The sequence below is a fragment of the Macrobrachium rosenbergii genome, chromosome 49, assembly GCF_040412425.1.
Source record: "Macrobrachium rosenbergii isolate ZJJX-2024 chromosome 49, ASM4041242v1, whole genome shotgun sequence".
NCBI classification, from domain to species: Eukaryota; Metazoa; Arthropoda; class Malacostraca; order Decapoda; family Palaemonidae; genus Macrobrachium; species Macrobrachium rosenbergii.
This window is the reverse complement of record NC_089789.1, coordinates 38,564,214-38,588,470: the sequence shown is the minus strand read 5'-3', so window position 1 is coordinate 38,588,470 and position 24,257 is coordinate 38,564,214. Positions and strand designations below refer to the sequence as shown.

At 36.1% G+C, this 24,257-nt stretch overlaps 1 protein-coding gene across 1 annotated transcript in view; it reads right to left on the bottom strand.

The window, feature by feature from the left end:
• The window catches only part of LOC136832263 (beta-1,4-glucuronyltransferase 1-like), a 363,239-nt gene that overhangs the window by 3,887 nt on the left and 335,095 nt on the right, over positions 1-24,257 (bottom strand). The window contains 1 exon segment of the mRNA XM_067093130.1: positions 8,354-8,516. Coding sequence (XP_066949231.1) covers positions 8,354-8,516 — 163 coding nt within the window.

The following is a 24,257-nucleotide window of genomic DNA, read 5'->3' as shown; positions in this document are numbered from 1 at the left end:
TCTCTCTCTCTTTTGACGATTTCCTCACTTCTTCTCTTTCTCCTATCTTAGGTCAATTTGTCCACTGGGATCTGCCTGCGTGAACATTATATCAAACATGGAATTTATCTGATTTTCATCAGAGTCCTTAGAAGGTGGGGGGGCGGGGGCGGTTGTGTCTACAGTGTGCTTCGCACGTCGCTCTGTAGGCAGCCGTTCCATCTGACTTCGTTTCACCTGGCTGTCCATCTTCTTGAACTTGAGACTTGTTACCACTTTCACTTTTCAAGAGTAAAAGTTTAAGAACAATAATCAAAACCCATACACTAAAGAGTAAGTTTAAGAAAACAATCCAATCCATCAAGGTATGGTGAAATTAAACCGAAAGTATTAACATTTCACTAAAGAGTAAAAATTAATCAAAATATTGTGCCCATTCGCTAAAGTATAGTGACCATCGACCAAAAATAGTATAAATTCACCAAAGAATAGTACTGTGCTATAGTATCAGTCTACTAACAGTAAAAAAATATATCACTAAAACCTATAAAAGGCATCAAATAAATCATGGTACTCATGACTTTATATTACATCAATCGCTTCGGTGGGCAGCTCCGAGCCCAGAGTCCTATACCAGGCCTCTTATTCACGCCTTACCATCACTTATAAAAAAAAAATAGCTGATCGAAAGCAAAAAAGTTATTTTTTATTTTCTTTGACATTTTAAAAACATAAAATACAAATTTAGAAAAAAATGTAATAAGAGAAGAGTTTTTGAGCTTGGGAGATGTGGGTCTGCCCTCAGAGCAGATAAGGCAGGCTTGCCCGTGCGCTATCAGTAACGCTTTCTTGCGCTACAGTTTTTATCTGTTCCGACCTCAGCGACGATACCGAGTTCCTGGTGGGGGATTTTTTTTCTCTCTCCCTCTCCCTGTCCCTCTCTCTCCTTTCCGTACACCCCTTCCCCCCTCCCCAACCCCTGGCAACGAGGTCTTCCCTTTTCCTGGGCTTATTGTCACGGAATTCGATATGAAACTTTGTGGCGAGGTAGACTATGCCTCTCTCTCTCTCTTTTTCTTGAACTTCTGAACTGCTGATAAGTGAAGTTTGATTTGGAAAAAAAAAAAAATCGGAGTTGGATGCATCTGGAGACTGATATGGACCACAGGAATCTTATGTTCGACATAAAATGCAATCAACTTACTTGATAGAGTAGGTTTTCACTGTGATGTTTGCCCTCACAGAAAAAAAGTTTATTATGCTGATGGATTCTGATTATGAGTTAACAAATTATTCTGAAGAAAATGAACTATATTTTCTGTCACTTCTGTTAAGTACCATAGAATCTCATTTTTTTAATCTGGTGTGTGTGTAAATATATATATATATATATATATATATATATATATATATATATATATATATATATATATATATATATATATATATATATATATATATATATATATATATATATATATATATATATATATATATATATATAATATATATATATATATAATATATATATATATATATACATATACATACATACATGCACACACATAGACACCAGATTATAAAGATGAGATTTTATGGTACTTAACAGAAGTGATAAAAGATAAAGTTCATTAATCTTGCATGTGTGTGTGTATGTGTAATATACATACAGTACTTATATTACATACAACATGTATTTATCGATGATTTTAAGCACACATAAAATATATATAATATATATATATATATATATATATATATATAGTATATATATATATATATATATATATATATATATATGTGTGTGTGTGTGTGTGTGTGTATGTCTGTATGTGTGCATGAATGAAGACTCTTGTTTCGAGTCGTTCGATTTGCGCTTAAACTCTCTCTCTCTCTCTCTCTCTCTCTCTCTCTCTCTCTCTCTCTCTCTCTCCTTGTTTTCCAGTAAAGATAATGAACTCATATTAAAATTCTGCGGCTAACAACAATTCTGGGGTTCTAGCCATGAGTTCTTGCACGTTAACCGTAAACTTGAATCAGGGAATAAGACTGACAAACTAGATAAAAGGCTCCATCGAGCATTACTGCCCATGGTGTGCGCGCAACCTGGCCGCCTCAGCAGGCGGGATTGAATGGTTGTTACTGATCACACACTCGCCTATGGCGTGATGCCTTAGCAATATCTATAAAGACCCCTAAGGGGGGAACACACCCCTTCCCCTACCTTCTGGTGCAAGATAAACCTGACCAATAATACTAAATTCTGTCTCTCGGGACAGACTGGGAATCCTCTATTCCAGACTAGTCTGTCCAAAACAGAATGATCCTTCAGCAAATGAATAATGATCCCAATGACTGTATATGAATTTATTTTCATTTTGTTATTCTTACATAAAATAGTACACAGACCTTTTTTTGTTGTTGATGATGGAACAACGCATAGTCAGCTTAGAGTGACTTCGCTCATTCTCTCTCTCTCTCTCTCTCTCTCTCTCTCTCTCTCTCTCTCATGCAAAATAACCCTCATTTTATAGTTAAAATTACAAGTGAATCCCATTCGAAATTATCATTCCTTTGCGCCGAAAAGAAATTTAAAATGCAATAAAGGAACTGAAGTGAAAAATCGCTTTTATGAAAGACTTTTGCAAATCTACGCGTTCCCAAAATTTCAAACACCCATCGTGTGTGTGTGTGTGTGTGTGTGTGTGTATGCTTGGGTTTGTGTGGGTGTGAGGCTGGAAACAAGAACAATATGATTTATAAGAATGAAATTTAACGTGCGATTGAATGATTAGGGAAAACAAATCACTACGTAAAATGTTAATTTAATAAAAAAAATATTTCCTTACAAAGATAAAACAAAAATACTGGAAATTACTACACGTTCAACTTCATAAAAAGGGTGAAAAAGGAAAAGAACATTACTAAAAACTTGAAAAAAAAATTTGCAAAAAGGAATCTAATACCAAAAAAAGAATAATAACATGACTTGATAAAATAAACTTTGGCGAAATAAAACGAAAAGAATATAAAAAAGGAGAGGGAAAATAAAGAAAAATGAAAAATAAAAACTGGAAAAGTATAGTGCTGAGTGTGACCGATATCCATCGACTTTTTGGTGATGCTTCTCAGTTTCACCAATAATGCATCATGCGTCGGTAGGGAACGAATTCTTTTGGCAAATGGTGTTGATAAGCCCCCTTTTTGTTTTGTTTTTTTTCCATTTCACAGTTTTGTAACTTTATATTTCGGTTCAGTCGAGGTCGTATTGCACACAGGAGCAGAAAAGCTACAATAGTTTTGTTGTCTGAATAAGTACACACTGGTTTAGACAGCTGGCTTGACTCCTCTTATTATTATTATTATTATTATTATTATTATTATTATTATTATTACTATTACCAATGACAAGCAAACACACATACGAAACTCGTAAAAAATTCCCTTGCCAAGGAAACTTCCAAACTTCCTCAAAACACAATGCCCATATGATGACAGTGAACAAAATAAATATAAACATTAAATAAAAAAAAATGAATGATCAGAACCAAGAAAAGAGAATTAGAATGAAATATTGATTTAAGGTTTAAGTAACGAATGAAGAGGTCGATCGCACAAGACCAATTCTTTTGCGAAGAGAAATATCTAGCAAGGTCTGCAGATTGTCATTCTTTTGACCTTGAAGTCAGCAGAACCATGTCTACAGAGATGAAAAATACAAAACATACGGGATATGAAGGAAGGCTCGAGAGGAACCGGGCTAAGAAGGAAAAAGATGAAGGATATATTTAACTGCAAAAATGCAAAGGACAGGAGACAGATACGGATACAAGTGAACGCACAGAATATGTTTCGGATCTTTCCTAGATAGTGACCCCCAAGGGTTTTCGGGGGCCGTTATCGAGGACTAATATTTCTTGGGGGTCATTATCTTTATGATATTTGCAGTCTTTTGTTTATGTTTTCACGGTAATCCCAAACGGGCTTGTGCTAAAGACGCCGCAAAGGTTGATAGCCTACATACCGGGTTAAAACCCTTGGGGGTCATTATCTAGGAAAGATCCTATATGTCTCTTTATACATTTGTTTTCTTATATGCATTAGATGCTACTTCCATCAACAATTGTACGGTTTCACGTCACACCAATAATTATAAAAGTACGATCAATTTCCTTCTGGCACAACTTCTGCTCCAATATGAACTTGCTTATCTCGAATGTTATACGATTAAGTATTGGATGCATGAACTTATAACGGAAATCTTTAGCAGGATGAATGACTCTCACTGAGAGAGAGAGAGAGAGAGAGAGAGAGAGAGAGAGAGAGAGAGAGAGAGAGAGAGAGCTTATAGTGAAAATCTTCAGCAGGATGAATGACTCACTGAGAGAGAGAGAGAGAGAGAGAGAGAGAGAGAGAGAGAGAGAGAGAGAGAGAGAGAGAGAGAGAGAGAGAGAGAGAGATCTTTTATTTTAGCGGAAATTATTTATATTTGCAAGTGACGAGTAACGCAGTCAAAATAATCAGATGCAATGAGAGAATGAAAAAAGAACTCTAAGACTGGAAAATAACACTCACCATAAATTCACCATAAACATAAGCAAAAGGAAAGTGCAAGACATTTTTACCCACTGAAACCATAAGGTGGTAAAAACACGTCGTGCGTCCGAAAACTGAATCTTAGAACAGAGGGACTATTCAAATACCTCTCTGAAGGAGCCTCAGAATCCCTGTCCTTCTATATCAAAACAATCTTTTGAAAATGTGAATTATTCTCAGCCTGTTGGCTTCTGAACCTCGGTAAGGTTCACTGCCAAGTGCACCAGGCCGCTAAAGTTTGTTGCTGTTTCAACATTGCTTTTGTTACGTACAGTCGGCCAACAGCTCAGTTCTTGAAAGCTATACTCAAGCAAAACTTTGTATGAACCCCAACTTCTTTCAAAGGCTTTTAATTAGGGAATAAGAAATGTCCGATTAGAAGCAGTAAGTGTACTTTCACCCTTAAACTTGACCTTCTCTTTTATCCGGATCTGGAATCTGCACGAGTTTCTATAAACCCACAAGAGACAGTTTTCGCGTTAAAGTGACTTCAAAATCATTTCTTCTTCAGCTCCTGAAGGGATACCTTGACCGGCGGTGGGGGTTGGGAGGGGGAGATTCGGAAGGGCCGGAGGAATTCGTTGGCGGAGAAGAAGGAGTAAGGAGAAGAGTAATTGCTATGGATGTAGTGGGGATGGGTAGCAATGAGGCCCGAGAGCGAAGCACTTTCACTATCACCATTATAATATAATGCTGATTACTCCTCACTTGCTTGATCATCAAGATTCTTCACATTTATCACTCACTATAAATACATTTATCACTCACTATAAATACACATCACTCTTAGGCAATTTCACTATCATCATCACCGCTAATAATCTCTGTCCTCAAGTCCTACAACTTATTATCAGTGTTGCATAATTACCCAGAGAGAGAGAGAGAGAGAGAGAGAGGCAGTCTGCCAGTTGCTACGGCCTTGCTTCCAAGTAATCGTTAAGCCCTTTTGAATGCTCTAGCCACGTTTAGCCATTTCGTGTTTCCATGGGCCCTCCGTAGCAACGGAATTCGTGTTAAGGCATGTAAGGTACGTTATTCTCATAATATACTTCCGAATTTCATTTCTTTGATCAATTATTTCGTTCTACGTTCATTCTTCTGACGTGTACATTCCGCTACGGTTAATGAAGGCAGCCGTAATTATTTATTTTCGAAATCTGGTAAAAAAAAAAAAAATTAGGTCATTCATTTATTAGTTCAACGTTTCTCATTTTACCAAATCGATTTTGTTGTCTAATAATTACTGAAGACATACAGATCTTGAATGAAAGTGTGAAGTCTAGAGAAACAATTAAAAATACAATTAAAAATAATAATAAAAACTTAACTCAATATTTATAAAGCAAAGAAAATCAAGCTCGGTTTAACACTGATTTCCTGAATTGTATTTCTCAGCCGTCACATTCCTAACAATGGTGACTTGCTAACAATTATATTTATTTATTTAGTAAAATCTCTCTCTCTCCGAAAAGTAAATTCATATCTATGAAGAGTTCTGGATGCCATATTTGTTTGCTACAGCGTGTCTTAAATAAAGAAAAAAAAACCATTACGGCTCAAGTTACTCGCAGAATTAATGTATGAATGTGTACTATATACACACATACATTTATCGTATTTAATACTCACGTTGAGACATCTCATCTCTCTCTCTCTCTCTCTCTCTCTCTCTCTCTCTATATATATATATATATATATATATATATATATACATATACATATACATATACATACATATATATATTGATGTCTTCCATAACCTAGCCTTGGTTTCTCAATACTATTCCTTCAATAAAATCAAACTTTATAGAAGACAAACATTGTTGCTTATCCACATACATAAAACATGACACGTGTACTAGCTATTCATCACAGCATGGAAATAAAATCGAGTGGATGTGTGTGTGTCTGTGTATGTGTTTTAAACAAGGTTATCTCTATTCTGGTAGGTACGTGGTTTCATGTAGAGGCACAAGAGGCCGACGGAATGGGAATGGGTATCCGACAGAAATAAGAAGGGAGAAGATGAGAGGAATGGTTAACAGCCAAACGAAGTGATACTTTTGTCTGATTTTCAACAGACCTAAACGAATCTGTTAAGCTCTAAATGAATTTAACGAATCTATTAAGTTTTTAATGAATTTATAATCCTAAATCATCTGATGACTCGAAATCAGCTGCTTTTCATCAAGCGGATTCTTTTACACAAAAGAGAATCGATCTCCGTCACTACTCTGACCGAGTAAAAGGCTGGTGCGATTTTATGAAAAACTTCTCAACGAATTTTTTTATGTGATCTTGGAAACTATGAGCATCCAGTCTAGCTGATGGAAATAAGCAAAATTTTAAAAACACTGCTGCATTCGAGTTTAGAGGCTTATTTTTATTAGTTAAATCAGTGACGAAGATTATCTGAAATGGGCAAGATCGGTGTCAAAAAAAAAAAAAAAAAAACACACACACACACACACACACACAAACTCATCTTTTACAAAGCATTTGGATTGGCTTACAGAAACTTAGGCTTATATGCACTGGTATTTTGCTTCAGGATCACAAACCTACTCACGAATTTGTCTGCAAATAGATAGTTTTTTGTTTTGTTTGGTGTTCGAATATTTTTTGTTTGGTGTTCGAATGATTTTTGTTTATTGTACGAATATATTTCTGTTTGCTGTTCGTATATTTCCACTTGTATGCTGTTTGTTTCTGGCTCACGAGACTTAACAAACACACACCGCATTTGTTTGCGCTTGGAATCAACTTGTTTATGTGGTTGCACAAAGGCTACCCCACCGCTTTGTTTACACGTGGATTCCGCACCTCGTTCAGCATTTTATTGCAACTCGATCGTGACTCTTTATTTTTCGGGAGGGAAAAACGCTGAGGGAACGCTCTCGCGAACACACACACACAACACGTTTCCCTACAGGTCTAACTCAATAAGCACGACATGCTTGATTCGCGTAGTCTTACTATGATTTGACCTCGAACACGTCTCCACATTGCCCCGCTGGACCTTTCGTATATCTGAGAGAGAGAGAGAGAGAGAGAGAGAGAGAGAGAGAGAGAGAGAGAGAGAGAGAGAGAGAGAGAGACTCCTATTTACACAAGAGACTGAACTAATGTTCAGAGAGAGAGAGAGAGAGAGAGAGAGAGAGAGAGAGAGAGAGAGAGAGAGAGAGAGAGAGAGAGAGAGACTTCTATTTGTACAAGAGAGAGAACTTAATGTTTTGAGAGAGAGAGAGAGAGAGAAGAGAGAGAGAGAGAGAGACTTCTATTTGTACAAGAGAGAGAACTTAATGTTTTCAAAGAGAGAGAGAGAGAGAGAGAGAGAGAGAGAGAGAGAGAGAGAGAGAGAGAGAGAGAGAGAGAGACTTCTATTTACACAAGCGACTGAATCAGTGTTTTCAGAGAGAGAGAGAGAGAGAGAGAGAGAGAGAGAGAGAGAGAGAGAGAAAAATTTCTTCTATTTCAGTCGATATTTCTCTCATTCCAAAAAACTGCTGTAAATAATGTTCTAGTAATCCCACAATACAGCAAGAAACATTCACTTCAAGGCTGGTCTCTCAACACGCAACGCCAGGTCTGGTCAGTGCCTGGATTGGTGACTGCCCCAAAATTACAAAAAAAAAAAAAAAAAAAAAACAACTATCCACTGAATCACAATAAGGACCGAAGCTAACAGGGTAAGATTCTAAAGAGGGTCTTACAAGGGACGGAAAAGGAGTCACAACGAGGCCTGAGAGTTGAGAGAGGAAAGAGATCCCGTCCTCACCTGAGTATTCCGGGTGAAGCCGTAGCCGAGGAACCTCTCGTCGTGGGGCGGGGCGTCGTCCCTGGCGACGTAAAATGGCTCGTAGAAGAACTCGAAGTTGGTCACTGGATGGCTGATGGAGACTGCGACCTCGCCCGGGAATTCGTGCTCGCGCGCTTCCCATCTGGTAGTTAGGTGGGTGGTTTGGGGTTTGTTGGAGGGGGAGAGAAAGAGATAAGCATTAAAATCAATGAAGAATACAGGAGAGTTTTGGATCTGACTCCGACAGAAGAACAGGAATCATGATATGAAAAAAAATAACAATGACAGCAAATTTTACTTAATTTTTCTAGAGAGAGAGAGAGAGAGAGAGAGAGAGAGAGAGAGAGAGAGAGAGAGAGAGAGAGAGAGAGTGTAATGAAAATTTAATGAAGAAAACCTGAGGTTTTGGATATACAAAATGTGAGAGAATTGCAAAATGGGATTCATAGATTCATGAGAAAACAGATAAATATTCAGAGTTCACTTCAGACTACGGTTTCCCTTTTAATAAGTTTCCTTCTAGTAAGACACACAGAGAGAGAGAGAGAGAGAGAGAGAGAGAGGCAAAGGAACCTCAGGGTATTTTTGAGAGAGTGAGAGAGAGAGAGAGAGGCAAAGGAACCTCAGGGTGTTTTTGAGAGAGAGAGAGAGAGAGAGAGAGAGAGAGAGAGAGAGAGAGAGAGAGAGAGAGAGAGAGAGAGAGAGAGCCGGATTTAATAAAATTCTTCATCTCATTTCGTATTAAAAAGGACGAATTCGTCTTCATTAGTGGTATTTGAGACTTTCAAAAATGCCTCCAGCCCCCGCCAAAAAATCTATTTTTCCTCTCGAAGGGGTGTTGCAATAAGTGATAAAAAAAACCGACCAGCTGAAAGGAAAAGAATTTGGTTCCCCTCTGTATTTTATTTCATATTTTTTTTTCGCAACTGTTGCATTTTCAGGCCCACTCAAAAATTGACAAAACGAGTGCAAGAAAAATGGTGGCCCCCCAGTAGCATAATGGAAGCTATTTTTCAAAACACGTGTGGGATACTACACCACGCTGTATTTCTCTCTCCTTCTTTCTTTCTGTTTCAATCTCTTCTTTGGTATCATCTTTTTTATTTTCATTTTCTTCCACTCCTTTCTTTCCGCTGAGGGAATGTATTCAATATCGGAGATCTCGCCTTGAGGCTGAATTCAAAGGAGCCGAGAAATATGCTGACATCTCTCTTCAACCAGATTCAGATTTCTTGTGCAACGGACTTGAGCGATCTACACGTACTGTACACACACACACACACACACACACACACACACACACACTATATATATATATATATATATATATATATATATATATATATATATATATATATATATATATGTCTATATGCAATATATATATATATATATATAAGCCTATATATATATATATATATATATATACTGTATATATATGTGAGGGTGTGTCTAGTGCAATAAATGAGATATCGTTCAAGCCTGTTGCACAAGAAATATAGATATGTCTGTATGTATGTGTGTGAGTGTATATATATATATATAATGTGTGTGCGCTCGCGTGTGAGTGTCTATGAGAAAATAGATACAGATTGAGGGGTTTACAAATAACAATCTAACCATTATTTTCGTAAAATATAGTGAGAAGAAAAATAGGTTTGACAATTCTTGGACTTTCACAATCACTCACAGAGAGCAAGAACTGACTTACAAGAAGGGACGCACAGTGAATTGCATGGGCCTGGAACTATTACTTATAAAGAGTTAGTATTGGTTTGATGTAACGGGCAGGAACAATGACCTCTAAAGGAAAGATACCGTGAACTGAAGGTGACTTGACCTATGACCTTGTTTTGGGGGCGGTACTTTGAACTGGAAGGGAACAGAACTTTGACCTTCTCAAGGGTGGTGCTGTGGGGTGAAGGGACCCTGAACAATGTCTTTCGAGTCTGTACTCTGAACTGGAAGGGACTGGAACAGGGTCTGGAAAAATGATATGCCAATGCCTGGAACTATGTGACCTACAACAGGTTGGTATATCGTTAACAGTAAGAGGACGTGATTGTGACCTAAACCGAGATGTAGGGTCAGGGAGGTGTTAATCAGTGACCTAGAATCCATTTCCATGCTGGAATCTTGTTTCAACGCTCAGTCATACAACGAATCTGATGCTGGGTAGTATTCCTTTCATATCAGAGCCTACATTCTGTTTGTAAATTTCTATGCTCTAATGTTTGGAGTGAGGTTGCGCGACCCACGCCCATGTCCCCAGAGGTTCAAGCGAGGCAACGTGGTAACGACGCCTGGCTGTCACTGGCGATCACCTATCCACGTACTGACCGACGAAACATTTAGTGAAAAAAGACGCTTTCTGACTGACAGCCCTGGAGGTATCAGCTTCCTAATCCCTCCGTAAGGTATTCGAGAATATATATATATATATATATATATATATATATATATATATATATATATATATATATATATACAATATAAAAATATATAAAATATAAATATATATAAATATGATATATATACATACCTATATATATGTAATATATATATATATATATATATTATATATATATATATATATATATATATATATATATATATATATATATATATATATATATATATATATATACATACATACATACATACATACATAAATACCATAATAAATTGAAGATCGATGCTTGATTCTATGCCGGCCTTTTCATGAAGCTGTGAGGATCATTGACGGCTGATAACCATTAAAAAAAAACTCTCTCTCAATATTTGTTCATTGTCGCCATCAGGACGAACAACTAATGCATGTGTATGTGTGTGTTTGTATGTGTATGTACACTCGCATGGAATTGCGCGAATAACTTCGTTTGGAATATTTATATTGTGTTGCCAATCAACTGACACGCGCAATTCGCTCTGCATACAAAAGGCAAAGAGAGAGAGAGAGAGAGAGAGAGAGAGAGAGAGAGAGAGAGAGAGAGAGAGAGAGAGAGAGAAATTTGATTAATTTGTGTTGCAAACTAGTATCCCCGACAATGGACATCGATATGAGAGAGAGAGAGAGAGAGAGAGAGAGAGAGAGAGAGAGAGAGAGAGAGAGAGAGAGAATAAAAATTTAAAAATGAAATCTGTCAGTTGTATATATAATCCAATCGGACAATTATAACAAAATATTAATCATTAATTGAGTGCTTGTCATCCATATCGTACATTCATACCGCAAAAACAATCATATACGCGCAGATGTGTTTCTATAGAGGTATACCTGTATACATACAAAAACAAAATACAACATTACGAATGTATGAATATTATTAAAAGAACAATCATAAGACAACAATAATAATAATTTATTAAATACAAAATCACCAAGTGTAAACTTCCCATCCCGGTCTAACGGCGCGTGCGCACGCGCGCAACATTTGCTGTTTATCAGGAGAGAACATTTGTTACCCGGCGTAGATGAGTCGATAATGAATTTATAAATCGGGATTTTTGTGTGGGGGAAAAATTAGCATATTTCAGCCGGGCGACGCAGTTACGGGAACGCCGTAATGCCTTTGATGAGTACACGCGCGAATTACACCCAAACAGCGTTATGCATCACGGCTTCGGCGTCACCATAAAAAAAAAAAAAGTAATTCGAATGACGGTGGGGTGGGGTGGGTAGGGGATATCGCCAATAACGATCCTGTTACCGGCCCCCCACAATACCCAACTCCTCCATCCCTCGCCCTCTCTGTATCAATCCCAATTTATGGTTTTTGCAGAGCTCTTGTTTGTGTGGTTGAACAGCAAACAATAATTTCAAAAATTGTTATACAGAATCGAATCTTACAACATTAGTAACCTCTCTCTCTCTCTCTCTCTCTCTCTCTCTCATTTGATAATTTCTTTACGAGACTACCCCCCTCCCCCAGCCCACTATTCTACACACACACACACATATATATATATATATATATATATATATATATATATATATATATATATATATATACATATATATATATATATAGATATATATATATATATATATATATATATATATATATATATATATATATATATATATATATATATATATATATATATATATATATATATATATATATATAGGGAGTCCACCTTCATTTGTAGGGGGTCAGGGTGCTTTATAAGAAGCTGCATCATCAACAGTAACCCACTGAGCCTCTGTTGACCCAGTGGTCAGTCGGCTGTTGTAGGTCGCAGGTAAGGAGAAAAGAGATAAAAATACAAGGGGGAAGGTTTAATGAAAATGATAGTGATACTGATGGTTAAGAATCCAAGCTGATAATGATGATTTCAGCAACCAAAATGGTGACATTGCTTAGCAAACAAATTTTCACCATCATTAAACCTTCCATTTCTCTCTCTCTCTCTCTATTTGCGACCCAATACAGCCGACTGACCAAGAAGTCAGCTAAGGCGCAATTGGTTAAAGCTAAGACCACAAGAGAGAGAGAGAGAGAGAGAGAGAGAGAGAGAGAGAGAGAGAGAGAGAGAGAGTTTTTTTCTCTTTCACCTCCTTACCGACGACCTGCAACAGCCGAATGACCACGAAGTCAACAGAGTCACAAAAGGTTGAGAGAGAGAGAGAGAGAGAGAGAGAGAGAGAGAGAGAGAGAGAGAGGCCCTCCCAGAGCCAGGCGGGAGGCATCCTTCACCTTGAAATATCCCTCTGAGCGGGGTACCTCCTCCTCCTCCTCCCCCTCCTCCTCAGAGGCCGCCAAAGGCCCCCGGCGCCACTCGGGAAATTATGTAAATTGGCTGGATTTCCTCAGCCGCCACCGAGCGTGAGACCGAGAACAGTGTAGTGTCTGTCTCATTACCGTGAGCTGAGGGATGATCATAATCATATCATCATCATCATCATTATTATTATCACCTTATCAGGAGGGATTGCTAACTCTAGTGTTCTCGGGATGGGAGTGATTTAGATGATAATAATAATAATAATAATAATAATAATAATAATAATAATAATAATAATAATAACACAATTATTATTATTATTATTATTATTATTATTTCCCTTCGATATAAGAGACTTGGATGACAGCACACTACAGATAAAGATATTATTTTTATTATTATTATTATTATTATTATTATTATTATTATTATTATTATTATTATTACAAAGAGAAAATAAAATATAATGACGAAGACAAGATAATTAAATAACAACACAAAGAAATTCGGTAGAAAATAAATAACACAAAGAAACTCGGTAAAAAAATCAAAGATTAGAAAGAAAGACCACTTTCCTGTAGCCAGGAGAACAAAAGGATTACACACAGAGGAAGTAAATAGAGAGAGCTGAACGGGAGACGGGAAGACCCACTTGCTATTTTATTACCTCAAAATGAAAGCTTTTAAATCTGTTACTTTCTTTACTCTGCTAATTCCTACAATAGCTTACCTAAAGGTTAATTTAAACAGACTGAGATAAGACAAGTTAAGTTTAGTTTTCGTCTCGTAATTTTCTGACTGTTTTTAACGTCTGAAAATTCATCGACGTGTCAGTCAACGGGGTTCGAAAGCATGCACGCACGCACGCATATATTCACATCTAAGGGCTTATATCTTTAAGAAAAAGCTGTTCCCTTCCTTAAGGGGTGGCATTAGAGAAAAGCAATACCAAAGTCAGTGCCTTATTCATTCTTCAAGTTCCGTTTTTCAGATACGTTCAAAACAGGCACAGTAGCAAAGTGCCGATTTTTCTCTGCATAAAAAAACTCGACCCTGACCCCCCTCCCATCTCTCCTCTCTCTCTCTCTCTCTCTCTCTCTCTCTCTCTCTCTCTCTCTCTCTCTCTCTCTCGTTGACTAGATATACAGCAAACAAATTACAACAGCACTAAAACAATAACTTGACGCAATGATCATGTGATACTAGAATTTCAAAAAAGCAAAAAATCTCTCTCTCTCTCTCTCTCTCTCTCGTTGACTAGATACACCGAAAACAAATAACAGTAACATTAAAACAATAACTTAACACGCTAGTCATATGATATGAGAATTAAAAAAATAAAAAAATCATGCCTCTCTCTCTCTCTCTCTCTCTCTCTCTCTCTGACTAGATACACATAACAGTAACGTTAAAAAAATAACCTAACACGATGATCATGTGAATTAAGAATTTGGCAAAAGTAAAAAAAAAATCCTACCGCACAAAAATGAAATATCCCCGAGCAAAAAAAAATAAAAATTCTACCCCACAAAAACGAAATATCCCCGAGCAAAAAAAATAAAGAATTCTACCGCACAAAAACGAAATATCCCCGAGCAAAAAAAAATATTAAATAAAAATAAAAAAGGAATTATCGAACCCGAGGAATAAATCAGAGGGGACCAAAAACCTTTAAAAAGAATGAGAATAAGAAAAGAAAATGGCAGCCTATCCTCAATTCACCCCAACAATAAATCCTCGGTAGGGGGGACGACCCAATGGGAGGGCAGCTTAATCGCCCCTCCCAAAAAAAGTCTCTCTCTCTCTCTCTCTCTCTCTCTCTCCTTAAGGAGAGAGGAGAACTGAATATGAACGTCAGATGACTTCACTCGGTCTTCGTCTCTCAACTTCTTGAAGTGGTTAAATGGGATAACTTTATGACTGTTTCTCTCATTTTTTGAGTCTGTCTCTTTCTCTCTCTCTCTCTCATTTTTTTGAGACGGTCACATGCAGATATTTCGGTAATACGTCTCTACCTCTTAATCCTTCTCAATTTTCGTAATCGTAATATAAGATAATAACTGACTGACTCTCTTTTTTATTATTTTTTTTTTTTAGAATTTCACATGGACTTAATCAATAGATTCCCCGTTTCTCTTTTTTTTTCTCACTTTCTGATATCGTGAAATGGCATACGCCTCTCTCTTTCTCTCTCTCTCTGTCTGTTTCTCTCTCTCATTAATCCTGTGGATTAATGTAAAAAAGGCCAATTAATATTTATGCGCACGAAAAATAAACAAACAACAAAATCTCACACAGTAGATACAACAGACAAAAAAAATTAATAAGTCTTCTGTCGAAAAGTGGATTAAAAAAATTAATCCCTCTGTCGAAAAACTGAATGAAAAAATTAATCCACCTCTGTCGAAAAGTGGATTAAAAAAAATCCACTTCTTAGTGGATTAAAAAAATTCCCACCTCTGTCGACAAGCGGATTAAAAAATTAATCCACCTCTGTCGAAAAACTGAATGAAAAAATTAATCCACCTCTGTCGAAAAGTGGATTAAAAAAATTAATCCACCTCTGTCGACAAGCGGATTAAAAAAATTAATCCACCTCTGTCGAAAAACTGAATGAAAAAAATTAATCCACCTCTGTCGAAAAGTGGATTAAAAAAAATTAATCCACCTCTGTCGAAAAGTGGATTAGAAAAAATTAATCCACCTCTGTCGACAAGTGGATTAAAAAAAGTAATCCACCTCTGTTGAAAAGTGGATTAAAAAAAAAATTAATCCACCGCCTACGAAAGACGAAGGGAAGATGATTTACAAGCCAGAAATCAATCCCACCAGATTTTTGTGTTTATCTGAATCGTTTCTCTTTCTCGGATTTCCCCAAGCCCCATTTATCAAAAGTATTCTATATTTCATCCGACATTTGAATTATGGATCTTTTTTTTTTTTATTTTGTCAGACTCCACCATATATCTTTATCATCTCCCAAAAGCTTTGGGAGATTTTCTTTGTCTCGACTTTGTACCCAGATCTTAAACCTGAATCGGGGTCCTGTATATATATATATATATATATATATATATATATATATATATATATATATATATATATATATATATACATTTTATATATATATATATATATATATATATATATTTTATATATATATATATATATATATATATATATATATATATATATATATATATATATATTTATATATATATACACATACATACATACATACATATATATATATTAAATATATATATAAATATATATATATATATATATATATATATATATATATATATATATATATATATATATATATATATATCGTAAATATTCTTTCCCTGAGAGTCCTATGTGACGATGGTAATATCAAGTAACTTTTTGAGTAGAGAGAGAGAGAGAGAGAGAGAGAGAGAGAGAGAGAGAGAGAGAGAGAGAGAGAGAGTCCTTAATAACAGTCAGTGATGTATCTATGTATGTATGTATGTATATATATTATATATGTATTACTTAAATAGAGAATTCACTTACCATGCGCATAAACTCCACCACATATGGATCAATAGTTTCACCTAAGCAAATTAAACTGTCATATAAAAAATACTACGTAGAAAACACTTTTTTTACGATGCTTTTTTTTCGGGGGTTGGTGGGGGGAAGTTTGTCCACGAAAGGAAAAAAAATTATGGGATGGCAGTAATGAATTGTGACGTGGCTGCTCAAAATACATAATTTTCTTATGATTTATATAGCTATTAGCATGCCCATACACACACACACACACACACACACACATACACACACACACACACATATATATATATATATATAGAGAGAGAGAGAGAGAGAGGAAATTTCCTTTTTATTCATATCCTCCCATATATCTCCCCATAATGCTTCTGCGGGTACAATAACTCATCTCTCTCTCTCTCTCTCCAACTTTTTTCAGGAGACAATACTTCTCAGGAATGCTCTTCTAGTTCCGTCTCTGGCGAAATCTTTTTGCTGTTTGGAAGTTTTCATTCTTTTATCGTATATTCATCTTCATCTAGAGCGAAATGCAATCTGAATGAAATTCGTTTCTGTTGTGTATAATACAATTCAGTTATGTAAAAAAAAACTAACCGTAATTTATTTTTTTCATTAAAGACACAATATGAATATTTTGGTATTTAGAATAAAAGAATTACTTATATAATTAATTTAAATTACTTATATAATTAATTTTTCTTCAAGGCAAAATGTAACTGCTTCTATTTGAGTCAAAATGTCATTCTGTTCTGTTAAAAGCTAAATGGAATTCTTTTCTACTGAAGGTAATTCGTTTTTGTAAAGCTAAAAGTAACTAATTTCCAAGAAAATATTGAATTTAACTTCTCCTTAAGGTTATACGTAATTTACCCCGATGTAAGGCAAAACGTAATTCAATACTGATAAAGGCTAAACGTAATTAATTTCTGTTTAAGACGAAACGTAATCTAGTTAATTTCCGTTTGAAGGTAAAAAGTAATTCTTTCTGCGTAAAGCCAATGTAATTCAATCGCGTTTTTCTTCAGTAAAAGGAATTTACTCTATTTTATCGAACGCAATTAATTCCTGTATCGGTGACAAAGTAATTTTCTTTCTGTTCATTTGTTTCTGTCACTGAAAAATCACTATTTCTGATTCCAGCAAGTTGTAACAATATTGGTTTACTTAACTAGTAGTATGCACAATTGATTTATGCTTCTCCAATATGCAATTCATTCACTTGCCAATGAACTTAATCAATTTCAATCTACCGCTAAAACTTCATTAGCATACATATTTCAAGTTCTTTTCTAAACTTAATTCATATGAATACAGCTAGTATTCATATGAAATATTAAATAGTTTATTTTCATACAAAAAAAATTATAAAAAAAATGAATGCATAGCTATTATTTCTCAGGCAGAAAATATATATCTAAATCAAACATCTCTTTGAAATAAAACGTGAGATTTTATTCCCAAAATCCATTTCATATCAGTAATTAATTTCCATTTCCGGTAAGGTAATTGATAATTTCATTAGCATTTTAATATACTTCCAACTTAATGGAATGGAATGGAATATAAAATTTAGGCGACAGGACAAGCGCTGGGACTTATGAGATCGTTCAGCGCTGAAAGGGAAATTGAGATAAAAAAAAAGTTTAAAAGGTGAAACAGGAGGAAAGGAAGATAAAAGACAGGAAAATGGACGGAGGTACAGTAAAAGGAATGAAAGGGGTTGCAGTTAGGGGCCGACGGAACGCTGCCAAGAACCTTAGCTTTTGCCTACAGTGCACCGCGTGAGTTGCACCGACGGCACTTCCACCAAACGGGGCCGTCTTACTGGATATTGCTTTCTTTCTTGCACCGGAATATGTGCATACGAATAACTACAAATCTATTAACGATCAATTTCTGTTTCCTAAAACATATAACCCCATTGTCTCACCCGTCTGTTGTCGTCGGAGCGTCGCAGCTATTTCCACGAAAAGGAGAAGTGTCTCCTCTCAGGGCACAGGACTCTTTAAATCTGTTAACCTCTGCTTAGATTCCTCTGTCTCCTATTTCCTTCTGTTCTGCATCCTCAAACTTTTCGTTCTTGGCTTTCCATGGATCTGTTTCCCCTTCGCTCTTCAGTCCGTTTATTTTCTCTCTCGATGTCTAATCTCTCTCTCTCTCTCTCTCTCTCTCTTCTCTCGGTTCTTTTACGCTGTTCTGAAACATGTGTATATATATATATATATATATATATATATATATATATATATATATATATATATATATATATATATATATATATATATATATATATATATATATATATCGTTAACGTTTTTTCTTTTAAAATGTTTTTGGATGAAGTGGCTACCTTTTTTTCTTTCAGGTTGCGACTAACAACAATCGACTAGTACCAGGTCCACTAAAGCGCAATGCTTTTTCATAGAACGTGCTAATATCCTATGAGTAAGTCTCGCTCGGGAATCGATCATGGGCTCTCCTCTGGTGAAGACTGAGTCTTAACGACTTGAATTGGATGACTCTCTATCTATCTATCTATCTCTCCTCTCTCTCTTTATATCTCTCTCTATATATATATATATATATATATATATATATATATATATATATATATATATATATATATCGTTACTAATTAATACCATAACAAACATTCTAAAGGAAAACAATTACAATAAATATGACTCTGTGGATTTAATTTATTTTATGTCCTTGATGTGTAAGTTAACTAGTAAAACCTTCTCACAAAATTGGTGAAAATTTGTTGGCCCGTGAAAACAAGTAAAAAATGCACCGAAGTTTCTACGGCGCAATCGAGTTTTCTGTACGGCGTATAATGCTGTATGAAACTCTCAGCCACAGCCCAAGAAAATCTCAGCCACGGCCCATGAAACTTCCAGCCACTGCCCGGTGGTGGTCTGTTGTTGTTGGCACCTATAGCGGTGCCAGACGCACGATCATGGCTAACTTTAACCTTAAATAAAATCAAAACTACTGAGGCTACAGGGCTGCAATTTGGACTGTTTGATGATTGGAGGGTGGATGATCAACATACCAATTTGCAGCCCTCTAGCCTCAGTATTTTTTTAAGATCTGAGGGCGGACAGAAAAAATGCGGAAGGAAAACTAAAAAGTACGCATTCGGCTTCCTGTTTAAATATGCATACGTTTATTTGCTCGGTGATGTATCTTTCTTTGCTGCGCTCTGTGTTTCCTTTGAAGTTTGCTTTGCAAGTAGATGACGTTTTGCGAGTGTTCCACATGGATGTAAAAGTAAAATGAAAATATTCTCGTTTTTTTGTGCATCATTTTGCCTTTCATCTTTATTCACGCGTTTTTGTAACTGCGTGCCACGATCGAAGTATCTAGAACCACGGTGAACCATATGATCATACTATCTATTAATATACATTAAAATCTGTAAGAATATGAAGCCCAAAAACTACGAGCAAATAATATTGAACTGAGATGAACCATATGTTCATCCTATCTATTAATAAACATTAATACCTGTATGAATATGAACCCCAAAAACTATGAGCATCATGTTTATCCAAACAGGATTGGGAGAAAAAAAAAACACCTAAAAAAATATGCTTCGAGTAACATCGAAACACCAATCACAAGTTAATTCTCAAAGGGCTTTCAACCGACCTTGGGAGTCTGGTGTGGTGTGCAATGGGTCAAGACAAGGCCCGAGAAACCCACAAAGCAAGAGCTAAGCTATAGTTTTCCTTATATATATATATACATATAGATCTACTATACTCTGCCACTATCGAAACTTCTGTCATCTGTCTGAGTTTTCAATCGAATACCTTTCCAGGCATACTAAGCTAACTATATATATATATATGTATATATATATATATATATATATATATATATATATATATATATATATATATATATATATATATATATATATATATATATATATATACTATATACATACATACATACACACATATATATATAATGGAAAAAAAAAATTTATTTTCAAATATCAAGCCACAAAAAACAATTAACACTGAATTCGCTATACATAAGGAATAACACATAAAACTCGAAGGGAAATTATATATTTGGTAAGTGTATCTGCCCCTAACATATATTTACATACATACACACACACACACACACACACATATATATATATATATATATATATATATATATATATATATATATATATATATATATATATATATATATATATATATATTCTGAAGGAATTCCGTAACAAGAACGAATTTCTTCCATTAGAACAAAAATACACGGTGGAGGATTTGGCTTTGCAGAGAACGCACCCTTGTTACACGGGAATCCTAAAACCCACTGGAACACCGATGATATGCGTGTTCAAAAATCAGAAGCCGATTAGAGTGGGGTTATGCAGCGGAGGGATTCATGACTTTGAACTCGAGTCTGTCGGAGAGAGAGAGAGAGAGAGAGAGAGAGAGAGAGAGAGAGAGAGAGAGAGAGAGAGAGAGAGAGAGAGAGAGAGCGTAGTTCCTTTACAGGGATTTTAAAGGATAAATATATAGTTTCGCTGGAGAGAGAGAGAGAGAGAGAGAGAGAGAGAGAGAGAGAGAGAGAGCGTAGTTCCTTTACAGGGATTTTAAAGGATAAATACATAGTTTCGTTGAGAGAGAGAGAGAGAGAGAGAGAGAGAGAGAGAGAGAGAGAGAGAGAGAGAGAGAGAGAGAGAGCATGTAGTTCCTTTACAGGGATTTTAAAGGATAAATATATAGTTTCGCTGGAGAGAGAGAGAGAGAGAGAGAGAGAGAGAGAGAGAGAGAGAGAGAGAGAGAGAGAGAGAGAGAGAGCGTAGTTCCTTTACTGGGATTTTACAGGATGAATATATAGTTTCGCTGGAGAGAGAGAGAGAGAGAGAGAGAGAGAGAGAGAGAGAGAGAGAGAGAGAGAGAGAGCGAGAGAGCGTAGTTCGTTTACAGGAATTTTAAAGGATAAATATATAGTTTCGTTGGAGAGAGAGAGAGAGAGAGAGAGAGAGAGAGAGAGAGAGAGAGAGAGAGAGAGAGAGAGAGAGAGCGTAGTTCCTTTACAGGGATTTTAAAAGATAAATATATAGTTTCGCTGGAGAGAGAGAGAGAGAGAGAGAGAGAGAGAGAGAGAGAGAGAGAGAGAGAGAGAGAGAGAGAGAGAGAGAGCAGTTTATTTACAGAAATTTTAAGATATAAACATATCTGTAGTCTCGTTACAGACCTACAGAGAGAGAGAGAGAGAGAGAGAGAGAGAGAGAGAGAGAGAGAGAGAGAGAGAGAGAGAGCGTAGTTTCTTTACAGAGACCTACAGGGCCTTTAGAAAGAGAGAGAGAGAGAGAGAGAGAGAGAGAGAGAGAGAGAGAGAGAGAGAGAGAGAGAGAGAGAGAGAGAGAGAGAGAGAGAGAGATTGTTGGTATTGTACGGCTACCTGCCATTGTGTTTCAGCAGCGGCAAAAGCACTATTTAGGCATTTGTGAATATCAGTAATGAAGGAAATTCTTATATATTCCTTCAGAAAAGAAAGAATCTCTGAATAAAAAAAAAATAGGAAAAGTCAGTCACTGAACACGAACAGACGTTTGTGTTCTCACGATCAAGTTATTCCTCTTTATGGAAAATGTGCAAAAAAATGAAAAAAAAATAATGCTAAGAAAATGAAAAAAAAATAAAAAAAATAATGCAAAGTAATAAAAGAAAAAAAATGAAAATGTAAAAATAGCAAGTTTCGATTTTTCTTTTTCATGAAACAGAAAAATAGTCCATAAGGGGAACAGTTACCTACAAAGAGAGAGAGAGAGAGAGAGAGAGAGAGAGAGAGAGAGAGAGAGAGAGAGAGACGCGATAACAACGTAGTTAGTTGATAATTATTCTAAGGTAATTAGTTAATTAATTCATTAATTTAATTAGTGCTGCAACACTTGAGATGGGCTTCAAACTCAACAACCTAATAACGAGGTCCCAGCTCTCTATTTTGTTCCCTGCCAGTCTAAATATTTCACTATGTGTTCGAAGGGGGAATACATATACATACATATGTATGTATGCATATAAATAAATAAATATATACACACACATATATATACATATATACATACATGTATATATATATATATATATATATATATATATATATATATATATATATATATATATATATATATATATATATATATATATCAGAAAAACTGCAATAATGCACTGGACTTCAAGTTGGTTTACACGGTGAACGTCAAGCCGATTTCTTAGAAGTATCGTTACCGGAAAATGCTTAGTTATTAGGCTTTTCCATCTTTTCCAGATTCAGTCTAAAGCTTCTAGCCATCCTAACTATCCTCCCTTGCAAGCGAGATAAACTCCAATTGCCCTTCATCCTGGAAGGACCAACCTGCCTTTTCACTTACGTTCTTTTGAAGAGGTGACTCCGGTACTAAAACTTTTCACTTATTATTTTTTTTGAGGCGGCAGATGTCAAAAGCTTGAAATTTCCACGGGAGTAAAAAAGTACAGGGGCGAGGTAGAAAAGTTTTTAAACCTTCTATGTTAAAATCCACAAACTTTGCCAAAGGTAATTCATGCACTCGCGCTGGGCCGAATCTCGGATGCAAGACGAGGGCCGGAAGTGCGGTTAACATCCCGCTTTTCTTAAAAAAGGGGAAAAAATTACGCTTATATTTAGTAAAGTGACATTCCACTTTTCTTTAAAAATGGTGAAAAATTATGCCTGCTATATCAAACGAGTGTGGTCGTGGGTTACAGTGAGACCCAAGACACAGCGGAGTCATTAAAGAACTGTTGATATTTAGTAACGTGACGTCACAACATGGAGGCGGAAGAAGCACAGTTGCAAGGGACTACAGCCTCTAAAATAATACAGACTACGTCCTTTTTATCGTGGGCTACGAATCGCTTCAAGGCGAGACAGTTTCTCTTTCCAGAGAGACCAATTCACAATGCTCCACTGTGAACGGCAGTGCCTTGCCAACGAGTAACACGCACTTGCTTCACTGGAGCTACAATATAGACGACAGAGGGAAGTTTCTCTGTCGTAACAGACCTCACGGAAGATGGCCTAATGAGATATCCGTTGACGATAGGCTGAGTCTAGGTCACTACTGTCGGGGGGAAAAGAAGTCACTGTTGGGGAAAAAAAGAAGCCACTTTTAGGAAAAAAGAAACCACTGTTGAGGAAAAGAAGCCACCGTTCGAGAAAAGAAGCCACTGTTAGGGCAAAAACAACCACTGTTTGGAAAAAGAAGCCACCGTTGGGGTAAAAGAAGTCACTTTGGGGGGTTGGAAAGAAGCCACTGGTGGGGAAGGAAAGCCTTTTTTTTAGGAAAAAAAAAGCAACTGTTATGGGTAAAAGAAGCCACTGCAGAGTGAAAAAGAAGCCTTTGTGAGGCGAAAAACAACTAGTGTTTGGGAAAAAAGCCACTGTTGGAGACAAAGAAGCCACAATTGCGGGAAAAAGAAGCCTCTGTTAGGAAAAAAGCCATTGTTGGGGTAAAAGAAGACACCGTTAAGGGAAAAAGAAGCCTCTGTTAGGAAATAACAAACCACTGTTGGGGAAAAAGGAACCATTGTTGGTGAGAAAAAGCCACTATTGGTGG